The sequence below is a fragment of the Lepidothrix coronata genome, unplaced genomic scaffold (genome assembly GCF_001604755.1).
Source record: "Lepidothrix coronata isolate B3197 unplaced genomic scaffold, Lepidothrix_coronata-1.0 Scaffold22, whole genome shotgun sequence".
NCBI classification, from domain to species: domain Eukaryota; kingdom Metazoa; phylum Chordata; class Aves; order Passeriformes; family Pipridae; genus Lepidothrix; species Lepidothrix coronata.
In genome coordinates, this window is record NW_016690202.1 from 6,629,036 (window position 1) to 6,654,985 (window position 25,950).

The 25,950-nt window shown below is 36.8% G+C and overlaps 1 protein-coding gene across 3 annotated transcripts in view; it reads left to right on the top strand.

Moving 5' to 3' along the window:
* Positions 1-25,305, top strand: part of LOC108494051 — a 39,985-nt gene extending 14,680 nt beyond the window's left edge. The window contains exons 1-8 of one of the 3 annotated variants that reach the window (XM_017808128.1): positions 2,279-2,344; positions 5,383-5,547; positions 6,908-6,964; positions 7,424-7,546; positions 9,572-9,619; positions 12,039-12,127; positions 13,617-13,709; positions 20,876-25,305. In XM_017808128.1, coding sequence (XP_017663617.1) covers positions 5,436-5,547; positions 6,908-6,964; positions 7,424-7,546; positions 9,572-9,619; positions 12,039-12,127; positions 13,617-13,709; positions 20,876-21,061 — 708 coding nt within the window. In that variant the 5' untranslated portion in view covers positions 2,279-2,344; positions 5,383-5,435 and the 3' untranslated portion in view covers positions 21,062-25,305. Of the gene's footprint in view, positions 1-2,278; positions 2,345-5,342; positions 5,548-6,907; positions 6,965-7,423; positions 7,547-9,571; positions 9,620-12,038; positions 12,128-13,616; positions 13,710-20,875 lie in introns of those variants that run through there. The other 2 variants (XM_017808129.1, XM_017808130.1) reach the window with 2 other exon arrangements.
* Positions 25,306-25,950: the final 645 nt, after the last annotated feature.

Below are 25,950 nucleotides of genomic sequence, written 5' to 3' on the forward strand. Positions count from 1 at the left end.
CTAGCACTGAGCACTGGTGAACAGGGCTTGGTCAGCCTGGGCCAGGCCCCAGCACATTGCAGTCGTCTGGGTCTCTCTGCAATTACCAGGGTGACAGCTCACCTTTTCCAGATTTTCTGGATTCTGCACTTATTCAGAGGTGAAGTTCCAAAATGCTGGAGGTGCCCACTGTCCTAGGCACTTGGCCACACCATCCCACACACCCTGTCACTCATAACTATCCAGCCTTGGGGCAGATCTCTGGGTGATGTTCTTACGTAATTGTGTAAGCCTTACACAAGACCTGAAACACAATCATGCATCACAGCAATACAAACATGCTGGTTTGAACACGCTGAGGATATTGAGACTTCCCAAGAGCTGTTGTAACTCCCCTGAAGGAGAAGGGGAGGATGGAGGAGGGCGTCTCCCCTGTGGATAGGCTCTCTGAGGGGAGGAGGTGGATGGTGCAATTACAGGCCATTTCCAAGGTGGCTCCTGCCATAGAGACATGGTGGCAATGCCGGGTGCATGCACGCCGCAATCCTGACAACAGGAATTTCATCATATCACAAACCTGCGTTACAAAGTACAACAACATTATAACCTTAACCCCGAGGTGATAAATAGCACAACAGGGAACATACACAGCAGGTAAGATGTTACATAATGCAACTCTGAGAACACACACAACGACACTGAGATCAGTGTTGTGAGCAGTGACTATTAAACCAATACTATTAATTGCTTATAAAAAAATAGTTTTAACATGCTCTCATGACATCTGTCATTATCTCAACTCTTCCCACCTTTATGGGTTGGGTGCCAAAAGAGACTGTTGGGGATTAACCCAGCAGGCAGCTAAACACCACACAAGCCACTTGCTCACTGCCCCATCGGCACCCCAGAATGGGGAAGAGAATTTGGGGCAAAAAAAGTAAAATTCACCTGTTGAGATAAAGATAGTTTAAAAGGTCAGAAAAAGAAGGGAAAATAAAAATAACTGTTATAAAATAATTAGAATATACAAAACAAATGACACACAATGCAACTGCTAAGCAGCTGCTAACCCCCTGCTAACCAATGTCCAACCAATTCCCAAGCAGTGGCCCGTAGTCATCTTTTCCCCTAGTTTATGTTACTGAACTTTGCACCATATAGTATGGAATATCCCTTTGGTCAGCCAGGGTCAGCTGTCCCAGCAGTATCTCCTCCCAGCTTCTTGTGCCCCCCAGCCTTCTCACAGGTGGTGTGGTGTGAGGAAGAGAAAAGTCCTTGTCTTAGTGCTTAGCACTTCACACGACTTAGCAACAACTAGACACTAGTGTGTTATCAACACTGTTCTCACCCTAAATGTAAACCACAGCATTATACCACCTACCAGGGCTTAATGATCTAAAAAAGACTTTTCTTAAATCAAACACAGGCAAAATATAGAACTTTCTTGTTATAGAGTAGAAATTATAGATAAAAGCCGTAGCTCCTTGATTTTAAGAAAACTCTGGAGGTAAAAAAAAAAAAGTTACTGTCATTGTTTTCAGAGGAATTCCACTATTTCAGTGGGGTAAATAAAAGTGTGTTTAACTTCTTTAGAAATGCAAGGCTCACTATGAAATGAATAGAGAGGACTCACCAATAAGTGAGCAAATGGTTAGGAACGTATATACGTAGATAGATAAAGCCAATTGAACATACTAAATTTGATAATGAAAGACCTAGTTACTATCTGGGCTTCACAGACAAAGAAATGTAGCACATCTGCTGTGACAAGTTCACTCATGTCACAAGCAGTCCAAGTATTGCCATTGATGCAGTGCCTGCAAAGCCCATTTGATAGCTGTGTAAATGTTTAAGCAGTTAGCTGGTCTTGAGCTCCCTGCAACAGAGAATACACTCTTACTATTAATGTGTCTATATTACTATAAACCCATTATCTGCATGTGAATCAACCTTGAAAGAATAGCAACCTCGACAAATAGCAAGAACAACATTAGCTGTTCTCATAAAATGTGAAAATATAATTTATGAGTATACTCATACATTGCTCAGAACTCCTGGCAAAAAATTTGCATGCAGTTCCAGGCTGGAAAGCTTCTGTGGTATGTTAAAGAAACAGACATTTAAAAGTTTATTCTTACTGTTTCCAACACTCCTGGAATTCCAGGAGCAGTTAGAGCCATTAGAATGTTGATATAAATGAGAGTATATGGAGATCTAGAAGATTAGGTCCACGTCAGACTTTTCTTTTATTCAGAGGTTTGGCTTCCTGCCCTGTGTTCAGGCAATAAATTCGCTGTAACAGAGCTGCTTCTAGCATTCTGTTGAGTAAAAGTATCCCAGCAGAGAAAATAACAGGCAAAATAAGGTAAGCAAGAATGGAAGATTACAGCAGGATTAAACAGGCTTCAATTTAAGATTATATTATCATACTGTTTGTTTAGTGATGAAATAGTGATTTTTTTTCAGTTGACTTTAAAATTTTCTTCTGAAATCTCCTTCTTCATCTAGTTTATATCTGGTTTTGGATATTCCTGTATTTAGTTTATAGATTTTGCAATGTCTGATTTGAAAGAGACTATAACCTCATTATTTATTAGCTATAGGATGCCAAAAGTTCTTTTCAATCCCAATAAATTGGAACAAACCTGGAGGAGTTACTTATGATCTTTGCTAGCAGGACTAACAGCTGCAACCCAATACCCTCAAGAAAAACAGTTCTGATCTTTTGATGTTCTTAGACATATCTTGTTATGAATATACCAATACAGCATTAAATAGTATTTGAAAGACACCACTGTGCAAATGTACTCCAAAATTTTAAATGTTGTTTTCATGTACTGAATTTGATTTAATTTGATGATCAGACGAGTCTTGGGGTTAAGTGAAAGAGAGAATGGTGGTTAAGAACACTAAGGGGGTAAGAGAGGCTATATAACAGATTTTCTTTGCTGCCTTCATATAAATGAATTTATATGGTCTGTGTAGTAGGAAAAAAATTAAGATTCCCTCTGCTTTTAGGGTGATCTTGTTGTCATTAGCCACAAATGTACTCACTTATATCTAGTTTCAGCAATTTAGAGAGTTTTAACTCCTTTGTACTTAAATGCAAAATGAAAAAAACAGATCCAAATTTCCAAAATAATGGTAGATAGACATGTCTGCAGCCAAGAACAGTACCCAGATCTTCCTAGTCCTCTTCAAGCAGTATATACCTTACAGAAGAAAGAAAAAAAACTGAAGAAATAGGCATAAAAGACATTAAAATAAAGAAATTGACATAGGGAGATATACACAGCATTAAAAACTATGAGTAAATGAAAAAAGTGGGAGTAGGTAACATCTATGGAAGAACATTTCATGAGAGGAAATGTTTATTGAAATAAGAATATTTATGTGTCATTTAGTCTTCAGGGACATGTGAGGCAATTCAAGCTATGGAAGCTTCTGTTATTTATTGTAGAGATCTTTAATTGTTTTGTAGAGCTGACAGAGGTGAAGTTCTACTGTAGACTTTTCCATTTTCTACTTGTTTAAACAAGCCAAAATAGTTAAACTTTAGAACAGTCCTTCAAAACTTCAAGGTTACCATCCATCATTCATCACAGAAAGTTTCCTAAGAATTTATCCACTTCCTAAGTACGCTTCTGAAAATGTCTTTGAACTGTTCTGCCCTCTTCAGGAATTCTTCAGTGTCTTGACTTGTGATCATTCTCCTTCTTTTCTTACAGTGGTGAGTGTAAATAACACAGCCTCAAGACTATGAATGTAAATAAAAATCAGAAATCGGGATCTTCAAAACTTCTGATCAAGAGCAGTTGAATTAGAATTACACTTATATTGCACTTATATTTTCATAATCTTAAGTAAGGGATTAAGTGTCTGGGTTTGAGCCTCATAGATGTAGCAAAGTCTTAACGCTTTGTTAACACGGAACACCTAGCACAATAATATCTCTCAAGATCCACAATCCAGTATTAATGCCCACTTACACCGCAGAACCCTATTCAAGTAGATGTTTCCAGAGATCAGGTTCTAGGACTTACTGGAAAAGCACAAAGAGTATTTTCTTTTGTTTTGAATGTTCAGTGGTAGAGCAATTTTAGCTAGGTGAGGAAAACTTGGCCTTTTATTTCTACCTCTGGCTGCAAGTTGTCAGACATTCGAAAAATGAGACATCTTTACTAGGCAGAGCAAATTAATTCCTTATAATGAATGTTTCACTTTTCAGTGACTTTGCTGAATGTTGTTATAGCTAAAGTGTCAAAGAGAGTGAAAAAGGGACTTAGTTACCCTTTGTATTTGGTAACAAGAGAATTACCAAGGACAAAAGTCTTTAATTTCTACTATTTCATGTAAATATTTAATGTGAAACTTTGCATCAGGAAACTAAACCAAATCAGAAAACAGAACTGCTCTCACCTTCCCTGGGTGAATTCACACTTGTGTCAGAGCCATGATCTCTCTGGTCTAACAGATTCTTAGTTATTCTGTGGAAAGCTGCACAGCGCTAAGAATTGTACCCATCCTCACTTGGTTCATTCACCAGGATACTAGACAGAATTGAAGCTAGTTATTTTCTTTGGTCTGCACTTGCCCTAAACAGTAGTCATAAACAGTTGATTTCAAGAGAGTGTGTAGACTTCAGAATTTCAGTTTCCCTTTCTTCAAGCCAAAGTGAGACCCTTAGGTTTTCTGAAATGCAGTGATTTAACTTGCAACAACAGAATATCTTAGTTGCCTACAGGGTTCCTCTATCAATGTAGTTCCCATTCTTAGACATTGATCTCTCCTTTGGATATCTAAACTAAATTATATTCCTTAATAATTATACTATACTCCTTAAATTTTCAAATTCCAGTCCTCATTCCTGAGGCAAAATTTCCTGAACTTCAGTTTAAGATTGCAATAGAGCTGCATGTCTTTCCTGAGAATCAGATTATGCTGTGTTGAAGTTACCATCATTTTCAATCACTTATTAATACTTTGAATATTATCTTGGACTGTATCCTGAAAGACAAAATGAATGTGCTTTTTTCAGTCCAGCTAGCAAAGTGTAGCTAGCTTCCTATGACTGACAAGCATAAAGAAATTGAAGTCACATAAACTGCTTATGTCTTATCTAAGGGGAACTCTTTCAAAATATATTACTTCAACAAAACTCTGTTATCCATGATATCCTGCATCTCAGTGGAAGTGTAGATAGTTAACTTCATTACTGTTATTTACCATTACTGGAAACACACCGTTTTTGCCTTGCTAGACATGTACTTGGGTCATGCAAGCACTCAAACATTTATTGAGTTTATCTGTTTCCTTTTACTGTCATTTATCAAACTTATGTTTGCAAACTTGTTGCTCAACAGAAACGGGAAGTCTTGTGACAGATCTTAACTCCTTCTTTAGGACTGGAAAAGAAAGTCAGCTGAGGTTATCGGTATTTCTCAGATGCTCCCAGAATGCTGCTCCGCTCAGGTCATAAAAAGCCATATGAAGTGTCTCGCCGTCGAGGGCAGTCTGTTAAGAAACAATCTATGCTTAGGAAAAGGAAAACACTTCGTGGAAATTCAGGTAAGTCTTACGTGAGTGACAGATATCTTGGTAATCTTGGAAAGATTATTCCAATCCAAGGCAGAATTCAACAAAATTAAGTATCTTGAACAGTTTATCTATAGTACCACCAAAAAATAAAAATACTTGTGGAACTGAAACCCAAAAGCTGCCTTTAAAATGACCAGAAGAGAAATACTCCTTAAAATATCACCATTAGATTTTTCACACTGCCGAATTCAGAGAAGTAATTCCTAAAGTGCATCTGTACCTCCCTGGAAAAGAGTGAATGCCATAAGCAGGCTTGCCAACCATTTTGGTTTGAGCACTGTACTAGTTCTTATGATTCTAGTTAGATACAGAATTCCTACACTATAGCTACCACAATATAATAATTTTTTAAAGGTTTGCTGTATTGATTATTGTAGTTATTGTCCTGTTGGTTTGTAGAACAACCTGTGTTTTTCTCTGGAAGCCTGATAGCCAGTTGTTTTTGAAGAGAAAGCCTTTGCCCAGGCGTAAATCAGCTATGCACATGCTAAAGGTCCAACACCGAATGTGTCAGACCTGCCACTTCTGGAGGGTGTGGTTTGGGCTTTCAGAATGTGTGTCATCTTTCTCTTTTATTGTGTGTGCAGAGTTTCTGCTTAGTGTAAACAGGGTAGGAAGAAAACTTCTTTGAAACAATATTTTTTCAAAATATCTGCTTAAATACAGATGTTTCAGAGGAGGTACCTCAATATAAAATAAGTAGCAAAGTTTTTGGTGAAGTCATGCATTCCTAAAACATTATGCCACTGCTGGTGCATTCTGTGTATCCTGTTGTTTTGCTTGCCTAATTGTTCTGGCAAAGAAAGGACTTTTTATCTTGCAACATACCCTAGAGGTCTGTGTGATCTCAGAAATGTCTTAACTGGATTTCAACGTAGCAAATCTCTTCCAGTAAACAATGTTCAGCTAAACATAATCAAAATTGGGCCCTATGGTTTTTTTCTGTAGGCGTCTGACACCCAAGCGTCTGGACCTACATCCTTCTGACATCCAGAAGAGCACAGTTGTGTTCAGTAACAATAGGGAACAATTTCCCTCCTGGCAGCTTTTAGCCAAAAATACCTGCATTTTTTTCAGTGAGAGATGTCAGGTTCCCAAAATAAATGCTGCTATTTTAGGTAGCCATATGCACTCTAACCTAAAACTCTTGTTTGTACACAGATCCAATTTTCAAAGTGCAAGACTGGGAAACAGGGAAGTACTTACCTATGAAATAAAGGAAACTAGTTCAGAAACAGTATGCTGCAGAGAACCATTCTCTGCTTTACCTCTTTTTTTCTTCAGAATGAAATCTTGTAACTTTGTTTTTCTCATGTCTCTCCATTTAAAGGCTTCTGTGCAAAACCTCGCTCTGGCTCCGACTTCCCACTGGGCTCTATTCCCTACTGTAAGTCTACTCATTCACCAGCCAACTGGTAATGTTGGCTCTCATTTTTAAATTTATACTGTCCCCATTAGAATTCTTGAAGGCAGCTATGTGCAGGTTGTCCACAATCCCTCCTTCTTACACTATCCCTCAGACTCTTGGGTTGGAAGCTGTTTTTTCAAGCTCAAGTTTCACACAAGTTAACTCTCCAGAAAGTTTGGCATGTCTTTTCTTCTTCACTGAGATAGCCTTCTAAACAAAGAAATATTTATTTTCTTTCTTCACACCACCATCAATCCCCCAAACCAGCTGCTTAAGCCCACCCTAGGACTTCTAATATATATGGCTATTCTGCCCACAGTTCAAATATACATAGACTATCAAGTAATGATTGCTAGAAAAGTACACTTGATCTTTTATTATGGAATTTTGCCATTTCTCTGTTGCTAGCAAAATTAATTACAATTCATTTTTGCTTAGTGTTTAGTCTGCGACAAACAGTGAAATGTTATATACTAACTGAAGATTCAAAAACAGTGCATTTTGACATAGATGAAGATGGCCATCATGAAATATCAATCAAGGATTCACAATCTCATGAAGGTAGTGTGCTTTATATACCAAAACTTACCAACTGTATGTGTAGTACTCAGGACGTTTTCAAATGTACTGTTATATGTACTGTGTCCAGCTCTGGGCACCTCACTGTGCCCAATGTCAAGAAAGACACTGAGGTGCTGGAGTGTGTCCAGACAGGGGCAACGGAGCTGGTGAAGGGTCTGGAGCACAGGTCCTGTGAGGAGCGACTGAGGGAGCTGAGGTTGTTTAGCCTGGAGAAAAGGAGTCTCAGGGGAAACCTTATTACTTTCTACAACTACAAGAGAGGAGGCTGTGGTAAGGTGTGGGTCAACCTCTTCTCCCGAATAGCAAGAGACAGGATGAGAGGAAATGGCCTCAAGCTGTGCCAGAAAATTTTCTCCAGTCAATGTGCTGCCAAGCTTTGGGAAAGGCTGATCAAGGAATGATTGTCACCACCCCTGGAGGGATTTAGGTGTGTAGATATGGTGATGAGGAACATGGTGGAATTGGCAGTGTCAGATCAGTGTTCGCATTTGATGATCATATAGGTCTTTTTCAACCTAGATGATTCTATAATTCTACGTTTTTTGTAGACATAACATTATACTGCATCTTTATGAATATTGATAGTGATACAAGAAAACTTTTATCCTGGTTTACAGGAGGTATGTAATATACTTAAATGATAAGAAGATTATATTGTTCATGCTCACTTGACTTAGTGGGAAGACTAGAGATTTAGCTCTAAAGACAGAGGACGTAAAGATAATCCTCAGAGACAAGGGCAAAATGGAGAAAAACAGAGCATATTTTGGAATTTGTGGGGTTATTTTGTCTCAAACAACTCTTTTGTCTCAAATGGGGCTTCTCAATTTGACACCAAACATGTTATCATAACTAACATCATGAAAGTGCCTGTTAGAGGGTGTTCTTTTGGTAAAGTCAAATAATAGCAAATGCAATTATTTGAGTGATACACTTTCCAGAGATGTGAAAGCAGGGGTGAAAAAAACCAATAAACCATATTTCTAACCAAAATACAGGGAAAAGTTGAAATCTATAATTTAGCTATCAAATTATTGAAACTATTTCTTACAAACTCCCAGCTTTTACAGAATGAGTTCATTACATATGCTTTAGATAAAGAAATGTAACACTCACTTAAAGTATTTATAAATTTAATTTATGTGATTTTTATTCTATTAAATTGTAAATAATGACAGCTACACTGATAAGGTATTTAGTGTAATTTATGTCTTTTTAAGTTTCTTCTTGATAACATAATAGGATTTTGAGGTAACTCATACAATCAGTATTGTTAATTTATGAACAGAATCAAAACTTGTATAGGTATACAATGGAAGCAGTTTGTGAATAGATAAATCATCTAACAGTCCTAATGTATAAGATATTTCTAGAAGAAAAACAAACAGACAGAAAGAAAATGCTATGTAATATTATTGTGTATACAAACACACAAGCACCACAAACATATATTCATGATGACACAGTTAAGACAATATAATATTAGGAACCATTTGATGTTTGTGACTTTGACCTAAAGTGAGTGATGCCTTTCCCAGCTGACTGTCTGGGTGATTCAGGACAGTGTTAGAAAAGCCTTAAACAACCTGCTATCGCTATTTGTTACCTTCCAGTCTTGTACATTTCTTATTAGGGTACTCACTTCTGCTGCCAAAGCACTTTCAAGTTCCCCTCTAATAGGATTTTAGACCTTACATTTGATTACCCCTCTCTAGTTTCTCAGGTGCATTCACTTTCACACAACATAATTAATCAATCAACCAGTACACTTATTAGATTCAGAGTTCAGACTTTGGGGTACCTGTTAACAAGTCTAACTGTAAAGCCTTCCAGGGTTAAATGAATTCAGAGATTCAGAAGAGAAGAAATCTGATGCTTATTGCTATTACATGCTTTTTCTCAGATTATGTTTTAAAACAATTCTTTAAATTGTTTGTAACGTTTTTAAATGTCAAGAACGTATGTCTCTAATTCCACATATTTGTTAAATATTTTCTATTTTAGACATTGCGTGGTTGAGCGTGTTTACGAGGAATGAATCAGAAACTACTGGTAAATCTCCTGTGAAATAAAGGGTATAATTCTGTTTGTTAGGGTCTAGTTTTGAAGATATGTTTGCGAGTAGGAAAAGAAGTTAGTAATGTTTCATACATAGACTTGACATTAGAAGTAACATATTGTCCCAGATTTTTCACTTAGATCAGGTTATTGGAGAATTCTAAAAATGAAATAGCCTTTCTGTGTTCCACGAGAAGAAATCTTCAAATGCACAAAATTTGCTTTAGGACTAGCGGCTTGGACTGAACACAATTGTATATAAGAGAATATATTGTATTTAAGCTAGAAAATCCAATTTTTTTATAGAAAAGTGCAAATGCTCTATTGCTGGCATATGGGTCTTAGCTAGCAAAAACCTTGTTGTAGCAGGAGAGGAAAAACAAAAAGAAATGGATACGAGGAAGAGGAGGCGCACTTTTGCAACTTTAGTATTGTATACCTAAGAAACAATTGGGAAAATTAAAGATATATTGGTTCCAGGTATTACAGTGGATGAAAAATGCATTCCAATTCCAGCTACCAAAGGCTGCTGTAATCAATGAGAACAAATAACCATCTGGTCCAGTACTGCACCTTGAACAAAGGCCAAATGAAGATTTCTGTGGAACAGTATAAAATACTGATATCCTCCCCGTTTCCAATACTTTGCATTTTAGGGACATTCCAAGCAGGAAGTTACTGGATTTCATTAATTTCAAGGCATTTTCTTTGCATGGATTTTAAAATTGCCCCTTAAACTCTGGTAAGGTTTTAGTAACCAGAAAGACTAGGTAATTACTTCAAAGGCCATCAGAAAGTGGAAGTACACTTATAAAATCGTGGAAAGGTTTCTTACTTTCCTTGCCACTTGCTGGCTGCTTGTAGACCGCTTGTCACATCTTTCGGAGGTGATAGAGAAAATTGGACTTCTTTGGATTTACTCAGTCTAAATAACGTATAAAGCAAGTCACAATAAACTCTATAGCTGAGGAAAGCCAAGGATAGTTAGGATGTAACTCATGTTGTCTTATGTCCCTGGTCAACTGGATGGATTCCAGCATACCTCTTTTGTTGTCACTCTTACCTCCAAGTCAGAACACTCTTGACTTGCATAAGAAATCTCTCTTGCCTTCTAATGTGTTTCTCACACATTATGGCTGAAATTGCAGCTGTAACTGAAATTAAAATCTAAACTGATGTCAGAAAAAGCAACAAAAATAACAGAATGGTAGACCTACGGTCTACTATATTTGTCTGAATACGCATGTAAGCAGACTAAAACGAACTCAGTTTAGGCTGGAGAATTCATCTCAATTTTTAACATGGATTTTTATGATATCTTCATGCGGTACCTGTCTCAGACAAAATTGCTTCAGAAGACTAACACAAAAGCAATATAGGTGGGGAAAGTTGGGGCAGCTAAAATCATGGCCAGGATTAGAGAAGCTAAAATGAGTCAGATGGGATGAATATGTTCTGCTAATTTGGAGACTAAAAAATACCCTTGGTAATATGAAAAAAAAAGTCTTCTTAACTGCAACTATTAATGCATAATTTCCTAACCTCTGTAAAATTTGTGTTCAGTTGCTGCAGTGAGGGACATATAGATCAACTGCCACTGTCTTTTGTATTTTTTATCTCAAATGGTACACCTGAAATAGTTTTAAAAGCACAAGTGGTATTATTTGAAGTAAATTTGCAAGTCAGTCAGATAGATATAGCATCACTGGATAGTCATTGATGTAATGGGTTTGCAACAGGTTGTAATAGGTAATGCTTTTATGTTGGCAAAGGGTACTTAATTTGTTTTTTACTGAGGCCTTGCAGTACCAGAAGGTAACAAATATTGTCAGTTTATCAAGCTGAGAAGCATATTATTGATGTAGTCTTACTTCCTGCAGGAGAAAAAACAGTATTATCTCAAGAAGAGTTAATCCAATGCACCCACAATAACGATAGTAGAAGGATTTTGATCTAGAAAGCATGAAGAAAGCAAAAGGGGAAAAAAATCCTACATTTTCCATAACAACATATATGTAGTCATGTATATCCCATAATCATGGCTAGGCTTTGCGAACGAAGATTTGGGAAGGGCTCTACCCACATGTGTATTATATGTATGTGTTAACTACTGCTATATGTGTCTTTGTAGTTCATTTTGTATATATTAATGTATAACTGATATTCTATACATTAACTATAAATGTAGAGAAGTAAAGTGTGTATATGGCAAATTTAAAGCCTCATAAAATGATAAGCTTTAAATATTTTACACAGGAGAGTGGTATCAAGAATGATTATATTTATTTCTGTGCCTATGCCTATCGATGTAAAGTAAACCTGAATGTTTTCTCTTTGTAAAGTATATTCATCTGTGCTTCATTTTACAAAGTGATACTCCTATTATTACAATATTCTTCTCTGTGTAAAACAGATTCTAAAAATTTGGTGAGCCTCACTCAGAGATCAAAGCTTAATGAATTTGTCCTATTGTGCAAGGGTAAGAAGCGCCTCTCTCTGAAGGTAAGAAGTTGTTCATTTTCTCTATAACTAGTGAGTGCTCTTTCTTACTACAGGACAATTTCCCCCACAGACTTTTTCAAATTCACTTTACTTACCACCTTCCACATTCCACAATTTCCAAGTACCTCCTTTTATTCTTTCTGGGGAAAAACTCTAAGAAAATCTTTGGGTTAGGAGACAGTCGGGGTTGTTAGGGTCATCTCTGTGGAAGAAGAGGGGACTTCTTAACCAGAAAACACACAGAAAATAAGAGGGGAGGAGAAATCAGGCATCTTGCCTGGGAAAGAGAAGAGCTTAAGAAGGGAATTGTTTTCTCCTAATCAACCCACGCTGCAAGATGAGGAATGTGATGAAAAGAAAATACTGAGCCGAAACAGAATATCCTGTTTTAAACCAGCTGTTGTCTGAGCATTCTCATTTTCTCCAGTCTTGTGAAGGTTTGTTTATGGTTGGAAGAGAAGGCAAGGATAGTCTTCCCTATTGAGGGGTTATAACCATTACCAAAATCTTTCTTTGTTGGAAGAAATGCTATGAGAAAGAATGCTATGTTGCAATCTACCCCCTAAAACAGGGCAAAGATCCAAGAAGGTCTGTTTACACAGGTTGTGTTGAGATAAAGAATGACCCTTCATCTAATGCTGGCCATGCATGATGGTGTAAATCACTAAGTACTTCCTTTAAAAGTCTTGGATGTTTTTCATTTGTTTTTTAACTCATAGATGACTTTCTATAAAATCTATTTCCTGAAATTATTTGCGGAAATGTATGCTGTAAGGTACATAAAATTATATTTATATACTATTTCCTTTCTGTCCTTGAAAGAGTGATTATTGTGAAAGGATTTTTTTTCTGTTTAGGGGTTACCTTCTCCTAAATTAATTGTTTGAGGCATGTTCCACCAAATCAAGAAAATAATTGAATTCTGACCCCTAATGGATTTAACTTACAAATTACTTCTTTTAAAGTTTGAGGTCATAACAGATTATGTTTCTTGACATCACTGAAAGCAGTTCTTATCTGAAAATGAGGGAAGATGGTGTAAAAACCTTGGAAAGATCATGGACCTTCTTTTTCCACCAGAATAGAAATAATTTTCTTAATTTCAACAGGAATTCTGATATGGAAGTAAACAAGGTTTTTTATCTGTAATAAGATTTTGGTATCCTTATACAACATGGTTCAGTCTGTGCTGCGTTGCAAAACAGAATCTGACCATTAAATATTCTGAAGGTCTACCTTCAGTACTGGCTTTCAACCCAATTCATTTTGTGTTGCAAATGTTAAAAGAGGAATATATTCATGGAAATATTTCAGAAACTTACCAACTTATTCATCTTGGATAATTTGACTATGATAATTAATGAACTTTATAAAAAAGATAGTTTTCTTTAGAATTAATGCCACATTTGATGAGCTAAAAAATCAAAATATGAAAAAAATTACCAAACTAAATTATACATTTAACAAATCTTGGTGGTTGTAAACACAGGTCTTAAAAGCATCCTGTTCAGAGCCAGATTGTCCTTCCATGGAAAGATGCAACATGAAAACATGCAACCATGAAGATCCTGACTTCAAACAGGTATACAATCTTGATCAAAACCCCCAAAAAAATGTGTGTGAGACACTCTGTATGCAAACGTAGCTGCATAAAAAGGTCATCTAAGTGCATTCTGCTATTACTGGTTAGGTGACAAATTGTTTACTTTCTTTTACTTTCAGCTGATCTTTATTATTTCCTTCAGGAAAAAAATTTCCTTTTTTTTTTTTTACCTGACTTGTATGTATGAGCACATCTTTCAATCTACAGACAAAATATCTGACTATCAATTAATACATGAAAGATGGTTATATTTCCTGTATTTTGCTTACATAAAATTCAGGGAGATACAAAGTAGTTTTCATCTGGTAGAAGTTCTTAGACAAGAGCTAGAAAATCTGAATGAGTGTTTAGCAGGTCTAGAAGAATCAGATTACAGAGGTTGGAACATTTGTAAGAAATAGTGATGCCATGAGTCATAAACTTCGGGGAAGTAATAAAGCTGTAAAAGATGCATATATGATTTATTCTAATGAAGAAATCAAAAGTAAGCACTTGCTGTCATATGTTCAGAATGAATCCTGTATCGTTAGATGACTACAGATCAGGAGTAATGCCTTGTGGATAGAAAAACAGGTAGCCAGCTGTTTTCTTAACATGTTTTTGCGATGAAAGCTTGATTTTGTTGGCTCTTCTCTAGATAGGAATGATAAAACATTGTAAGCACATGAAGAAAATGACTTTAATTGCTCTCTAAGATACCTTAAATGGACATTGTAACCTAAAAGAAATGCAAAACTAAGAAAATGTACACAATAATAATTTTTATTAGGGTTGTAGCCTTGCGAGTTTATTATTTAGGGAAACTGAAAAGACAAACTTTCCAGTTACAGCAGGCAAAATTAGAGCTATCTGGGATCAGAAAGTTTCAGAACTTCATAACAGTGAATATGAAACCCCAAATACCTGAAATTCCCAGCCTAATATTTCTAACATTGCTAACCTTTCTCCTAAACCAGAAAGGACTGATTTACTGATTCTGGTAAAATGAAGTCTTTCTGAAATGATCTTCCAAAAGTATGAGCTATACTAATTAAGTAATAATCTCCTGCATACCAGCCTTGGAAAATCTAAGTGGGTCCTTTGTGTAAGTTCTGCTGAGTTACTTACCTGCCACTAATATTCCTTGACTCTACACAGAAGGAGAAAGCAACAAAGCTTAGGAAATTTATAAGGCAACTACTAGTCCCCTCCTTGTATTATGTAAACTTTCACGGTCATATTGTATCCTTCTAAAATATATTTCTTTTTTTTTCAAATAAAAATACATGCCTTTTTCTGTGGAGCTGTTCATAGGGAAAGAATTAGTCTTGATGTCTGCAAGTCTGGGGAAACATCTGGGAAGAAGAGCTGTAACAGTTGCCTGTAGACACCTATTCATCAGTTCAGTTTTCTAAAAAGAATTAAAATGAAAAATTCAATCTGGGAACCCATTTGTTGCCTAACAAGACAGACAGTGATCTGCTTATCATGATTTCTTGTTAATACACTCAAACAGAAGAAGAAATGTTACTCATTTTTGCGAGAAGAAATCAGTATTCTGCACTTGAATTACATCCAGTTGGGCCAAGAGGCAAAATCTTAGGCAAGTCTGACTCATGAGATTCTAAATAAACCATCTAAAATGAGTGCACTGAGAGTAAAAAATTTCTAGTGTGATGAGTAGAGCCTCCACTGTCCTTAGGATGGAAAAGTGCACTGAGATGGAAAAATACTTCTCATGGACAATGACAAAGCTGTGTGGGGCTGAAATGTGACTTTTAGTCCAGTACCTTTGAACCATAATCTTAAAGACAGGCATTTCCCTTTTTTTATTTAAAGAGTGCCAGTAGAATTATCAGAAATGTGAGAATGTGAGAATCTATGGAACCTGCTGTTATACCAGCAGGTAGAGTTGCATATCGTGTTGTCAACATCTATTTCTGTAACCAAGGCTTGTGGAGACATGGTTCACTACCAGAGAATTCTTATTGCCATAAGAATTAGGTTCTTATGGCAATAAAATAATAAAAACTTGTTACAGCACATAATAGTTTGTAATAACATCTGATACTGATAGGGCATTAAGCCGGGAAGGTAACACAGATGAAAACCAATATTTATTGCAACACTATCATGGAAAGAGTAGAAAACTGCACAGTAGATATGGTTACAGCCTCACACAGCACACACAGTTGCAGTATTCCAGCTAGAGCAGCAGAGGAGAGACCATCCCCAGTGGTTTACTCAGGTGCAGGCTTGCATTTACTTATAACTGTGATTATTTTAACTCTGTAGTAGAACATGCTTATCAGAATTAATAATTTCATAGAAGCAAATGCAGTTAGCCATACAACATGATGAATTAAGAGACACAGAACAGTATTTCCTTTTAACTCCACCACCAAAAAGGTTTTCCCAGTTGTATACCCACAATATGTTGACAGCAATGGAATGTGTCCCAGCCCCTTACATATAATTCTTCCACTAGACAATATGGCTCCCATTTTACCAGTTTCATTAATTATGTATATATTTTTACTATTTTTTTTTTTTACTCTTCCAGAAGAACAGGAATTAGTGAGTATATATTGGCTATCAGAAAGGTACACATTTTTTCAGTACATATCTGTAGTATCTCCCTTCTGTTCTGGTTCAACTATAATATTTTATTATTCTTGACATATTACCACCCTCAGACTTTTACATATGTATACTTATCCCTCTCAGGTTTTCCTAAGCTCTAGTAGCACTCAGTTTTCTCTCAGTTTCAAATCTTCTTGGATTAATGCATTTGCTTAAAAGATGAGTAAAAAATAGAAGTCAACAATTCTATCACTGGATCTGACTGCTCCTCTTCAAGTTGTTGTTCTTTGCTGGATAATTCAGGGTTAATAGGTGACTTATATTGACAGCATTTTCCCAAAAGTTTGACTGGAATTCCTCAGCCTAGGTGAACTGAGACCTGAAGGACTGCAGCTGTAAAAGTCCCATTAATACCTGTAACAGTTTTTATTCTAGAGTCCTCTATATTTTACTGAGTAGTTAGATGAAGCTAAATAAGACAGAAAGCTTACACTGGAGGCTAGCTATGCACTCAGGAAAGATCTTATTGTGAGACATACCCTTTACTCCAGTTAAATAGGCCAAAATAAACTTTAACCAGGTAAAACCTGTCATGTGAGGTCCACCAAAATACCTTGGTTCAGAATTTCTGACCTTTTAAGTATGTGTTTGGCAGCCAGCTGAAGTCAACCACCCACAGTCCTTTTTGGCACCCAGAGTGCAGCTTGAGGGGATTTTTTTGGCTGCAACTGTTGATTCATCTATTGGAGAGCCAAGGAGTGATTAGCAAGCTTCAGGAGTCACATATGGCCAGTGTGACAGTCTGACAGAGGGTGAAAGAGGACTATTCTGGGCTGAACAAAGTCATGCCACTATTGACGGCTGGGCTGCTGTATCAGTTATCCTACTGCCTCAGTACGAATGGCAATCAAATGTGGCAGACCGATACAACTGATATTTCCAAAACATTATTCTTGACCCCTTTAGCAGCAGAGTGCAGGCTATAGTTTACTTTCAGTGGAGGGGTGTCCAATACACCTGAACCAACCGAGCCAGGGCTGGTTGCACAGGACCAGCTGTGAGAAGAAAAAGCACTGAAGTGTGTTGGCCCCAGCCAGCATCAAAGCCCTCAGCCCAGCTACTCACCCAAACCCACTCCCTGCCTGTGGACAGAGGAGAGAATAGCAAAAGCAAAAGTAAGAAAACTTTTGAGTCAAGCAAAAGACTCAAAAAACCCCCACGTGAACGTCAGAAAAACCCCAATTACTCATCTCCTCCCACAAGCAGATCAATACCCTTCCAGTCTCTGAGCAATAGCCTCCTTGGAAGCAAACTCCCACCCACTCAACCTCACATCCTCCTTAAAAACATCAGTTTTTATGCCTGACCATGACATCATATACCATGGAGTATCTCTTCAGCCACTCTGAGACAGCTGTTCCGTCTGTGTCCCCTCCCAGCCTTTTGCGCACCCCAGCCTACTCACTGAGGCTGAGTCAGAAGAAAGAGAAACTCTTAATGTTGTACATGCACTGTTCAGCAACAGCCAAAACACTGGTGTGTCATCAACCCTATTTTAGCCACAAATCACTTAATTAATTTGTAATACCTTCCAAGGTCCATAGCTTCTCGTATGCAATTTTGGTGGCAGCTCAGTTTTACTGGTTTGCTTTTTATCATTGTACAACTCGTGCTTGTTTAATCATGTGCTCATTTCCTTGTTTCTTAAGAGGCAATATGTAGGTTGCAGTGTGCCCTGTACTCCTTTGCACAATGAGTCGTAACAATCAAGATGTTCTGTTTCATCTGGCCTTCATATCTATTCCTTTTTATCTTCTGGCTGCGTCCTAGTTTAGAGCGTAGCAGTTGAACTTAGCCTGCTCACTGTGCCTTATTCAATCTGACTTTACATAATTTTGAGTCTATTTATTTAAACCTTGGATACTACTCCCTCACATCTCTTTCTGTAGCTCCCATCACTGATGTATTTTTCTTTAACGTGTGGAGACAATATTTGTAGCATTTTTCAAACATGAGCATACATGTGCTATTGCAAGTGCATTGTGAATCACTTTTGGGACATAAGAAAAGGTGTATTTTTTGACACTAAATGTGAAACCTAATTTGCAAATTGGTTCTTCATTTAATGCAATGGAAAACAAATGGTCAGATGGTAGCTGAAAAGTAGCAGTTCTTTTCTTGGAATTTCCAAACAACCTCTCAGGCATCCCTGCTGCTGTAGAAGCTGTCGTCAGGAAGAACTTTTTCTAGCAGTAGTTGACTACATTCTCCACCATCCTTCTTTACAGGCCATAATAGAAAATTACCTCTGTCATGATTTCTTGCAAAACAATTTGTTCTCCAATGACCTGCTGCAACTCCTAGTCCTAGCAGTGTTTCATTATGGTTCTACTCCCAGTTCCTCTTTCTTCTCCTAGTCACATAATGTCATTCACCAAATAATTTTTCCTGTGATAGTTGTCCATCTAATTTTCCATCATTTCATGCTGTTACAGTAGGCATTTTTTATTTTTTCTATCTCAATCTCCTTTTACAAGCATGTAATTTTGGCTTCACATTCAGCAGATCACACTGGCATCTCCCTCGCTCTAGAATGGATTTCTGCATCATACATATGAATCTCCTTGCTTCTGCAGATTTTCTTTCACCAAAATGTCTTATTCCATATATGTTTCCTTATATCCATTCTGAGTCCCTAAAAGGTATTTCTTTTCTAAAGACAAATTTTCCTCAACTTTCTTAACAGTATTATTTAAAACAGACTTTTTGGATTGAAGCTGCAGATACACTGTTGTTACACTGACTCGATCAGGACAGAATGTTTTAGCTGCTTCCCATTATAGCTTTGCTGGTATAGAAAGTGTGTCCTCAAGTTTCTTTCAGGTACTCTACCATAACTGTCATACAGGCCTTTTGTCATACAGGCTGAAAGGACACATTGCTCCTTCCATGGAAAGTTCATTATTGCCAATGCTGCAATCTCAAGTGTAGCTCTGATGCTTTGTTAGTCTCATCCTTTTCACCAAGCATTCATAGAATCGTACAATCATAGAATCAATTGGGTTGGAAGGGACCTCTGATATCAAGTCCAACCCTTGATCCAACATCACCGTGGTTACTAGACCATGGCACTAAATGCCCCATCCAGTCTCATCTTAAAAACCTCCAGGGACGGACAATCCACCACCTCCCTGGGCAGCCCATTCCAATGTCTGATTACCCTCTCTGTAAAGAATTTCTTCCTAATATCCAACCTAAACCTCCCCTGGCACAGCTTAATACCATGCCCTCTTGTCTTACTGATAGATGCCTGAGAGAAGAGATCAACCCCCACCTGGCTACAACCTCCTTTCAGGGAGCTGTAGAGAGTGATGAGGTCTCCCCTGAGCCTTCTCCTCTCCAGGCTAAACAACCTCAGTTCCCTCAGCCTCTCCTCATAGGACTTGTGCTTGAGTCCCTTCACCAGCCTTGCTGCTCTTATCTGGGCCTGCTCAGTTTCCTTTTAGAGGTCTCCTTAAGCAATGATAATGCATCAGACCTGTTAGTGTTACAGAACTGTCTTTTGGGTAGGATGAGTGTTCAAAGAGGTCACTCAAAGGGAAAGTTGAAATAATTAGATTATGATGCATTCAGTCTTTCCCAAAAGGTATCATATATTCCCTGCTCCCTGACAGGAGGCTGAGTTGCCAGAAATACAAATCTCAATTTTCTGTTAATTAAGGTCTTGCTATTGCCAGTAGGATCTTATGATTAGCAGCAGATAGCTATTCACACAGTCTTCTCAGTTACTCCTTCACTCAGTGTACACAATCAGGAGCACGGGCTCCAAGGGGTTCCTCGAGTTGTGCACATTCGCACATGGGGTTCCTCGTTTCAGCAGCTGTGATCACATATGTAGTGTGGGTTATATGACCCGTGGTAGGTGCCAGTGTGTGCTGGAGGACGTGGGCAGGTTCAGCAGCTCCTTGGTACCCCAAGCTTACCAGGTTTTGCAAATTTCACAGGGCTGCTAGTCTCCAGGTCTTATGGTTTCCAAGGCTACCTTTCAGCACATTCTCTTCCTCTCTCTGGTATGATGTTTTCTGGTAAGGACTATTTCTTAGTCCTCACCCTAAGGGGCCTAAAGAGGCTAAATACAACCACACACACAGAGGGGCTGTTTGAACTGTAGCTATTCCTGCAGAGATGGGTCTTAAAAAAAGCACGTTGGAAACAAGATGTATGGAAAAATCATAGGTAATAGAACAGTTGTTTAACAGTAATTTCTACTGTAACATTCTAATTTTACTTCAAAAGAGGCAAGAAAAACTGTGGATTGACTTTTTTTTTCTGTGAAGCAAAAAAGTGAAGCTATGTTATTATTCAGTGCTCTGAGGGAGATGAGTATTATTTTATTCATAATTATCACAAAATCTGTCCCAAAATAATTAGGTGTTGTCAAAGATTTATTTAAAAATGTGTCATTGGCCAAAAGCATTCAAAATACAACAAGCCAGCAACATATATGAACTTTTGTCAAACAAAACCCTATAGAAAGGCTTTAAAAATGTAACATGCACTCTTTACCTTGTATATTTTCATAGCTGAATGCAGATAACTTTTTCATCATGCATTACCAAGGAGATTCAGTACAGTTCCAATGCTATGAAGATAGAAGTTACTATCTCCATGTGAATGACGACTCACTTGATATTTGCAAGCTGGAAAACAAAGAACCCAACGAGGACAAAAATTTTTACTTCAGGGTGTCATATTTACAGGAAAAGTAACTTGTGTACCTTTCAGTGGCTTAAGTGCCCACACTCCTAAGAAGAGGAGGAAGTTTGAGATCAACTAATTTCTGTTTTGGCTGAAATCTTACATTTATGTAGTTTCTGAGTCACTGACATCTTTTATTTCCCTACTTTCAACAGCAAAAGAGAAAGGCTAAATTTGAAAAACATACCAACTGATCAGTCTCTGTGTCTTACCTGAACAATTATCTTTTCAAGGATATGAAATCTTCTGGAATAGGAAAAATACGTGGGGGATATTTCAAAGATGGAAAAAGAAGGAACATACGTGAATATGAACATAAAAAGTGCAGTTAGTTCTCCCTGTGGTAAATGTTTTACTTTTTTTAAAATGTCTGTTATAAGCTCTGAACTTGACAAGAAAACATTTAGAAGTTATTAAACGCATATGTGCAATCCGGACTGACTTTGAGAAAGGAGTGGAAAAGGTGTCTCAGGTCTAACTGAGAATGAGGGAAGAAGCTGGAAGTTAGAAGATCCCTCTGCACTTGTATCTCCAAGTCATTCCATACACTCCATTATGCAATTTCAGCATCTATCCACCTCTCTAAGATGTATACAGAGCATCAGATGCACAGTGTGCAGGTAGCTGGAGGGAGATGCTGACAGGTGCCTGTGAACACTGGCAGAAAGTTGCTCTGACATATTGGCTTCCACCTCTGAATCCTAGAGGAGAAATGCAATTGTGTTCATCTACAAAGCAGAGTGCAGAACAACATCTGAAAAATAATTATGTTCAAAATAACTGAATTAAATAAACACTATTTAATGGTATACTGGAGGAGCAGTAAGAGTACCTGTCTTTTAGCAACAGGATCTATTGGTGTGAAATAGAAGATGACAACACTTAAATGTCCATAGATCATACCCTGCAGGGCATAACACATTTGAAATACAAGAGAAAACAAACTAAAAGTGATCCAGATGAGTAGGTGTTAAAGATGTGGTTCTGCACTGCTGTATATGGAGTTCCACCATGATTTAGTAGCAATTTTCTGTCATGTAAGGAATTTAGGAATGTATGTGCAAAAATTAGAGACATGATGCATCTATGCCAAGAAGCTGTTGCTTAGTTGCAGCAAAACAGACTGTAAGATACACAACACTTGCAGGAATTGCTCTGTGTAAATATCATCAACAGTGCATACCTGAAATAGGAACCCTAAGGTCAGTCAGTCAGTCAGAGTCAGTCAATCAGTCAGTCACACCATTGAACATTGCAGTAAGGCAATTATCTATTGTAGACCAAACTCCAAAGGTCTATAAGATCTTAAAAGGTTTTGTGGCTTGCTTATTGTATTCTTCAAATAGTGAAAATAACTTTGTTCGTTTCAATGCTGACTGAACAGATTTTGAGTATTCTCTAAATAATACTTAAAAATTCTGGACCTGCCAAGAGCTCAATAAGTTAGCGGGAAGAAAAAGAAGCCCCAAAACTCTAGGTACTGTTTTCATCACACATTACACTAGAAATTATTTTAGCACTACTTATGATGTTGCACAAGAAATAGATTAGATTATGCAACAGGTACAATAATTTCAGTATGTGATACACAAACACTTCATATATTTATTACTGGCAATGTGATCATCTCACTAAATTACAAAAATTTGCTCTCTAGATGGCAAATTGATGAAAAGATAAGTCATCATAAAACTCATACAAAGCACACAAATGAAATCAGCATTGCTGATATCACCACAAAAGTAATGTTGACCTCAGTGAATTTTGAATCTATTTTATAATTAAATCTTAAATTATGGTTATGTGCAGAATTTTGTACTTTTACTGTCTGCCTTAGAAATAAGATTTTTTTTTAACAATTCAAGGGAAAAAAGCCCTTATGGAAAACAGCAGCAGTAATTTTGTAAAGTTTCACAGTTAAAATATAAGATAGTAGTGTCATTTGACATAGATAGTAATGACTCCTGATTAGAGAAACAGAACAGGTGAGAACAGAAAGACACAGTAGAGAGAACAGAAAGACACACTAGGAAAAAAAATAGCTAAAAAGTATGAAATGGAGAAGAAAAAACAAAAAGTTTGATAATAAAGCTTAGAAAGAATAGTGTGACTCTATGCACATTCCTTCATCCTTCTAGAAAACTAATGAGTAGAAGAGTTAACTACACTAACCCTGGCTAAAAACCTGTAGTTCTCACATAGCTGAGCAGAGGACCATGTCTTGAAATGTCCATATCAGTTCCAAAGCCCTTTTATTACAGTACCAATAATTTCCCAAATGAGTGCAAATTGTAGTTCAAAGAAGTTATAATGGTTATGTTTAAAAACATTCTTTTAGCCCTAAGCTCACCTCTGGCTGCATGGTATTATTCTACAGTTGTACAGGGAGCTGCAAATAAGGCTAATTGAAGTGGTGCCCTAGGATGTATGGTAAAGTAACAAGTATGTGCTGATAGACAACAGAAATTTAATCGATTGCCAGTCATTTGAAGCTTTAGCTCCTCAATAAACATCGTGTTAACTGTTTAAGTGGCATATCAAATTACCTGTTTTTCCTATATGAGAAGAAATGAAGGAAAATAAAGAGAAAGAATTAAGTATATCTGTCCATGCATATGGGTACTTCTGACTATTTAGAAAGTCATACGTTCCTCATTATTCACTGCAGCTGTACTAAAAGTTGCACCACCTCTGAGTCAGGTATCAGCTTAATTTCTTTGATAGCTTAGAAAGACAGAAAGTAGTTAATTAGTAATTAATTATGAGTTTGGCTTGTTTTCAGTTTGACCTACATATACAGCTGTTATTTAGAAACAGAGGATTTATAATCCAAAGTGCAGTTTCAGAAAACCTATAAATTCTGACCTTTGCTGCTTCCTTTACTGGCACCCCCACATTTTCTGTGTACAATTAATTTAATTATGTAATTGCCTTGAATAAACTCATAGTACACTATTAATCACACTAATTTAGTATTACACTAGTGTTAACTACTATCATATGTTGACTAGTAACATTATAAAAAACTATGTTTTGCATTTCAAATGTTGGGCTATCTTTGCTGACAATTAAGCTTTACTTTTAAGGTAAGCCTTAAAATTATTTTACGTGTTTGAGTCAAGAGTAGAGAAAATAACATTTCATCCTGTCACACTGATGTACTTTTGCTATAACTTTTTTTTCTTTTTCAAAACAATGTTTTTGGCGTGGTAAAAATTACCTGTGCTTTTAAAGACCATCTGACAAACTATCTAAAGCATTTCAATATCTGTATGGTACTCATTCTTCTCAAGTATCTCTTATTTAAATGAGCCTAATAATTAACAAGAATAATTGCTCAATGTTTTTGAAACTGGAGCTAACGAAGTGTAACCTGGATACAGAACAAGCCCCAGTTCTTGCATTAGATGAAAAGAAGATTTTCTAAGATTTGCTCCTGATGGTCAGATGGATCTCAAAGTCAGCCATGAATTAGTCAAAATGTAATGATGTGCATAACAAGTGATGAGTAACACATTTCAGTTGACCTCTACCGAGCAGCAGAGCTGACTACATGATTTCTGGAGGTCTCTTCCAACTTCAGTTATTCTATGTTAACTGCTGGTGATTCCATCATGTAAGAGGAATTTATGCCGGGAAAAATCACTTTTGGGAGGAGCCTCTGGAACATGGAAATGGGATAAAAATACTTTGGGTGAGAATAGAACATTTGTTTTTATGAAATTTTCCTTTCAGAAGGACACTGAGATAAGTCCTCAAATATGAACCCTGAGTTATCTCTTTGTTGGTAGATTATATTACTGTAAAAGTTATACAATGTCTTCTTAATTCTGTCTCCAGTGTTTTCATATTGCATTATCTACTTTTTTTGGAGATAACGCAAAAATTCATTCTGACAACAGTAGCTTTACTATCTGTACTAGAACTATAAGTTTGTCTCCCTTACTCTTGTCGTATTTATATATATACACCTTTCCCATGTATTATTGAATATGTATCTTGCTCTAAATGTACTAGTTTGGTGGAAATCCACACTTTTTCCTCATGTTAGAACAGTAAATAAGCAAAATGGTTGAAGCTGTGGTATTGAAGAGTGGCATTGCTTCTGCGTTGGTATAGCCTACAATAACACTTGCAGTTGCATGGTACATTCTGAACCAAAGTTTTGTGAAACATTAAGGTAAAATAAAGGTGGATACAAATTTCATTGTGTACATTTTAAATAAACTGCAGACAGAAAAATGACTTAGCCAATACCAGGCAATAGCAAATTGCAAATCCATAATTCTAACTCATGATTCTCAGTCTTACATGCATTCCTTTGGTCTTTTTCTAATGCAAATTTGGAGCTTTGTGGTATGTGTGACATCCAGACTCATTCTTACAGCCTAACACTAAGATTCCAACAGATTTTCCATATCCATCAGACTGATGAACTTCAAAGCAAAGCAAATCTATCAACCAGGATTGATTTTGACCATTTACTATTGAGTAGCTTTTTTCAAAACTGAAATAATTTTGTATGCTTTTTATTCTAATGAAACATAACAAGTCACTGACAACAAACTAGAAAGAACTTCAACCTCAATATTTTTTGGAACTTAGTTTTAACAGATGAGGTGATCTGCAATGTTTAGGTATATTTGTACTATATAAATATCAATAAATTTAATGGGTTTTAACTGCAGACGCAGACTTTTCAGCATTGTGTTACAAAGTCTCATATGCATGATTCTAATAAAAAAAAATGCTTAAAATTAGTAACTTCATCTGCCTTTACTGTAATGCAGAAATTAATATGTATAGAAATTCAGATTCCAGAGAACTGGTGATTTTAGCAGAAGATTCATGAATGCTTTTTAGAAGACATCTAAAATTTGCTATGAAATTAGGAGTTGTC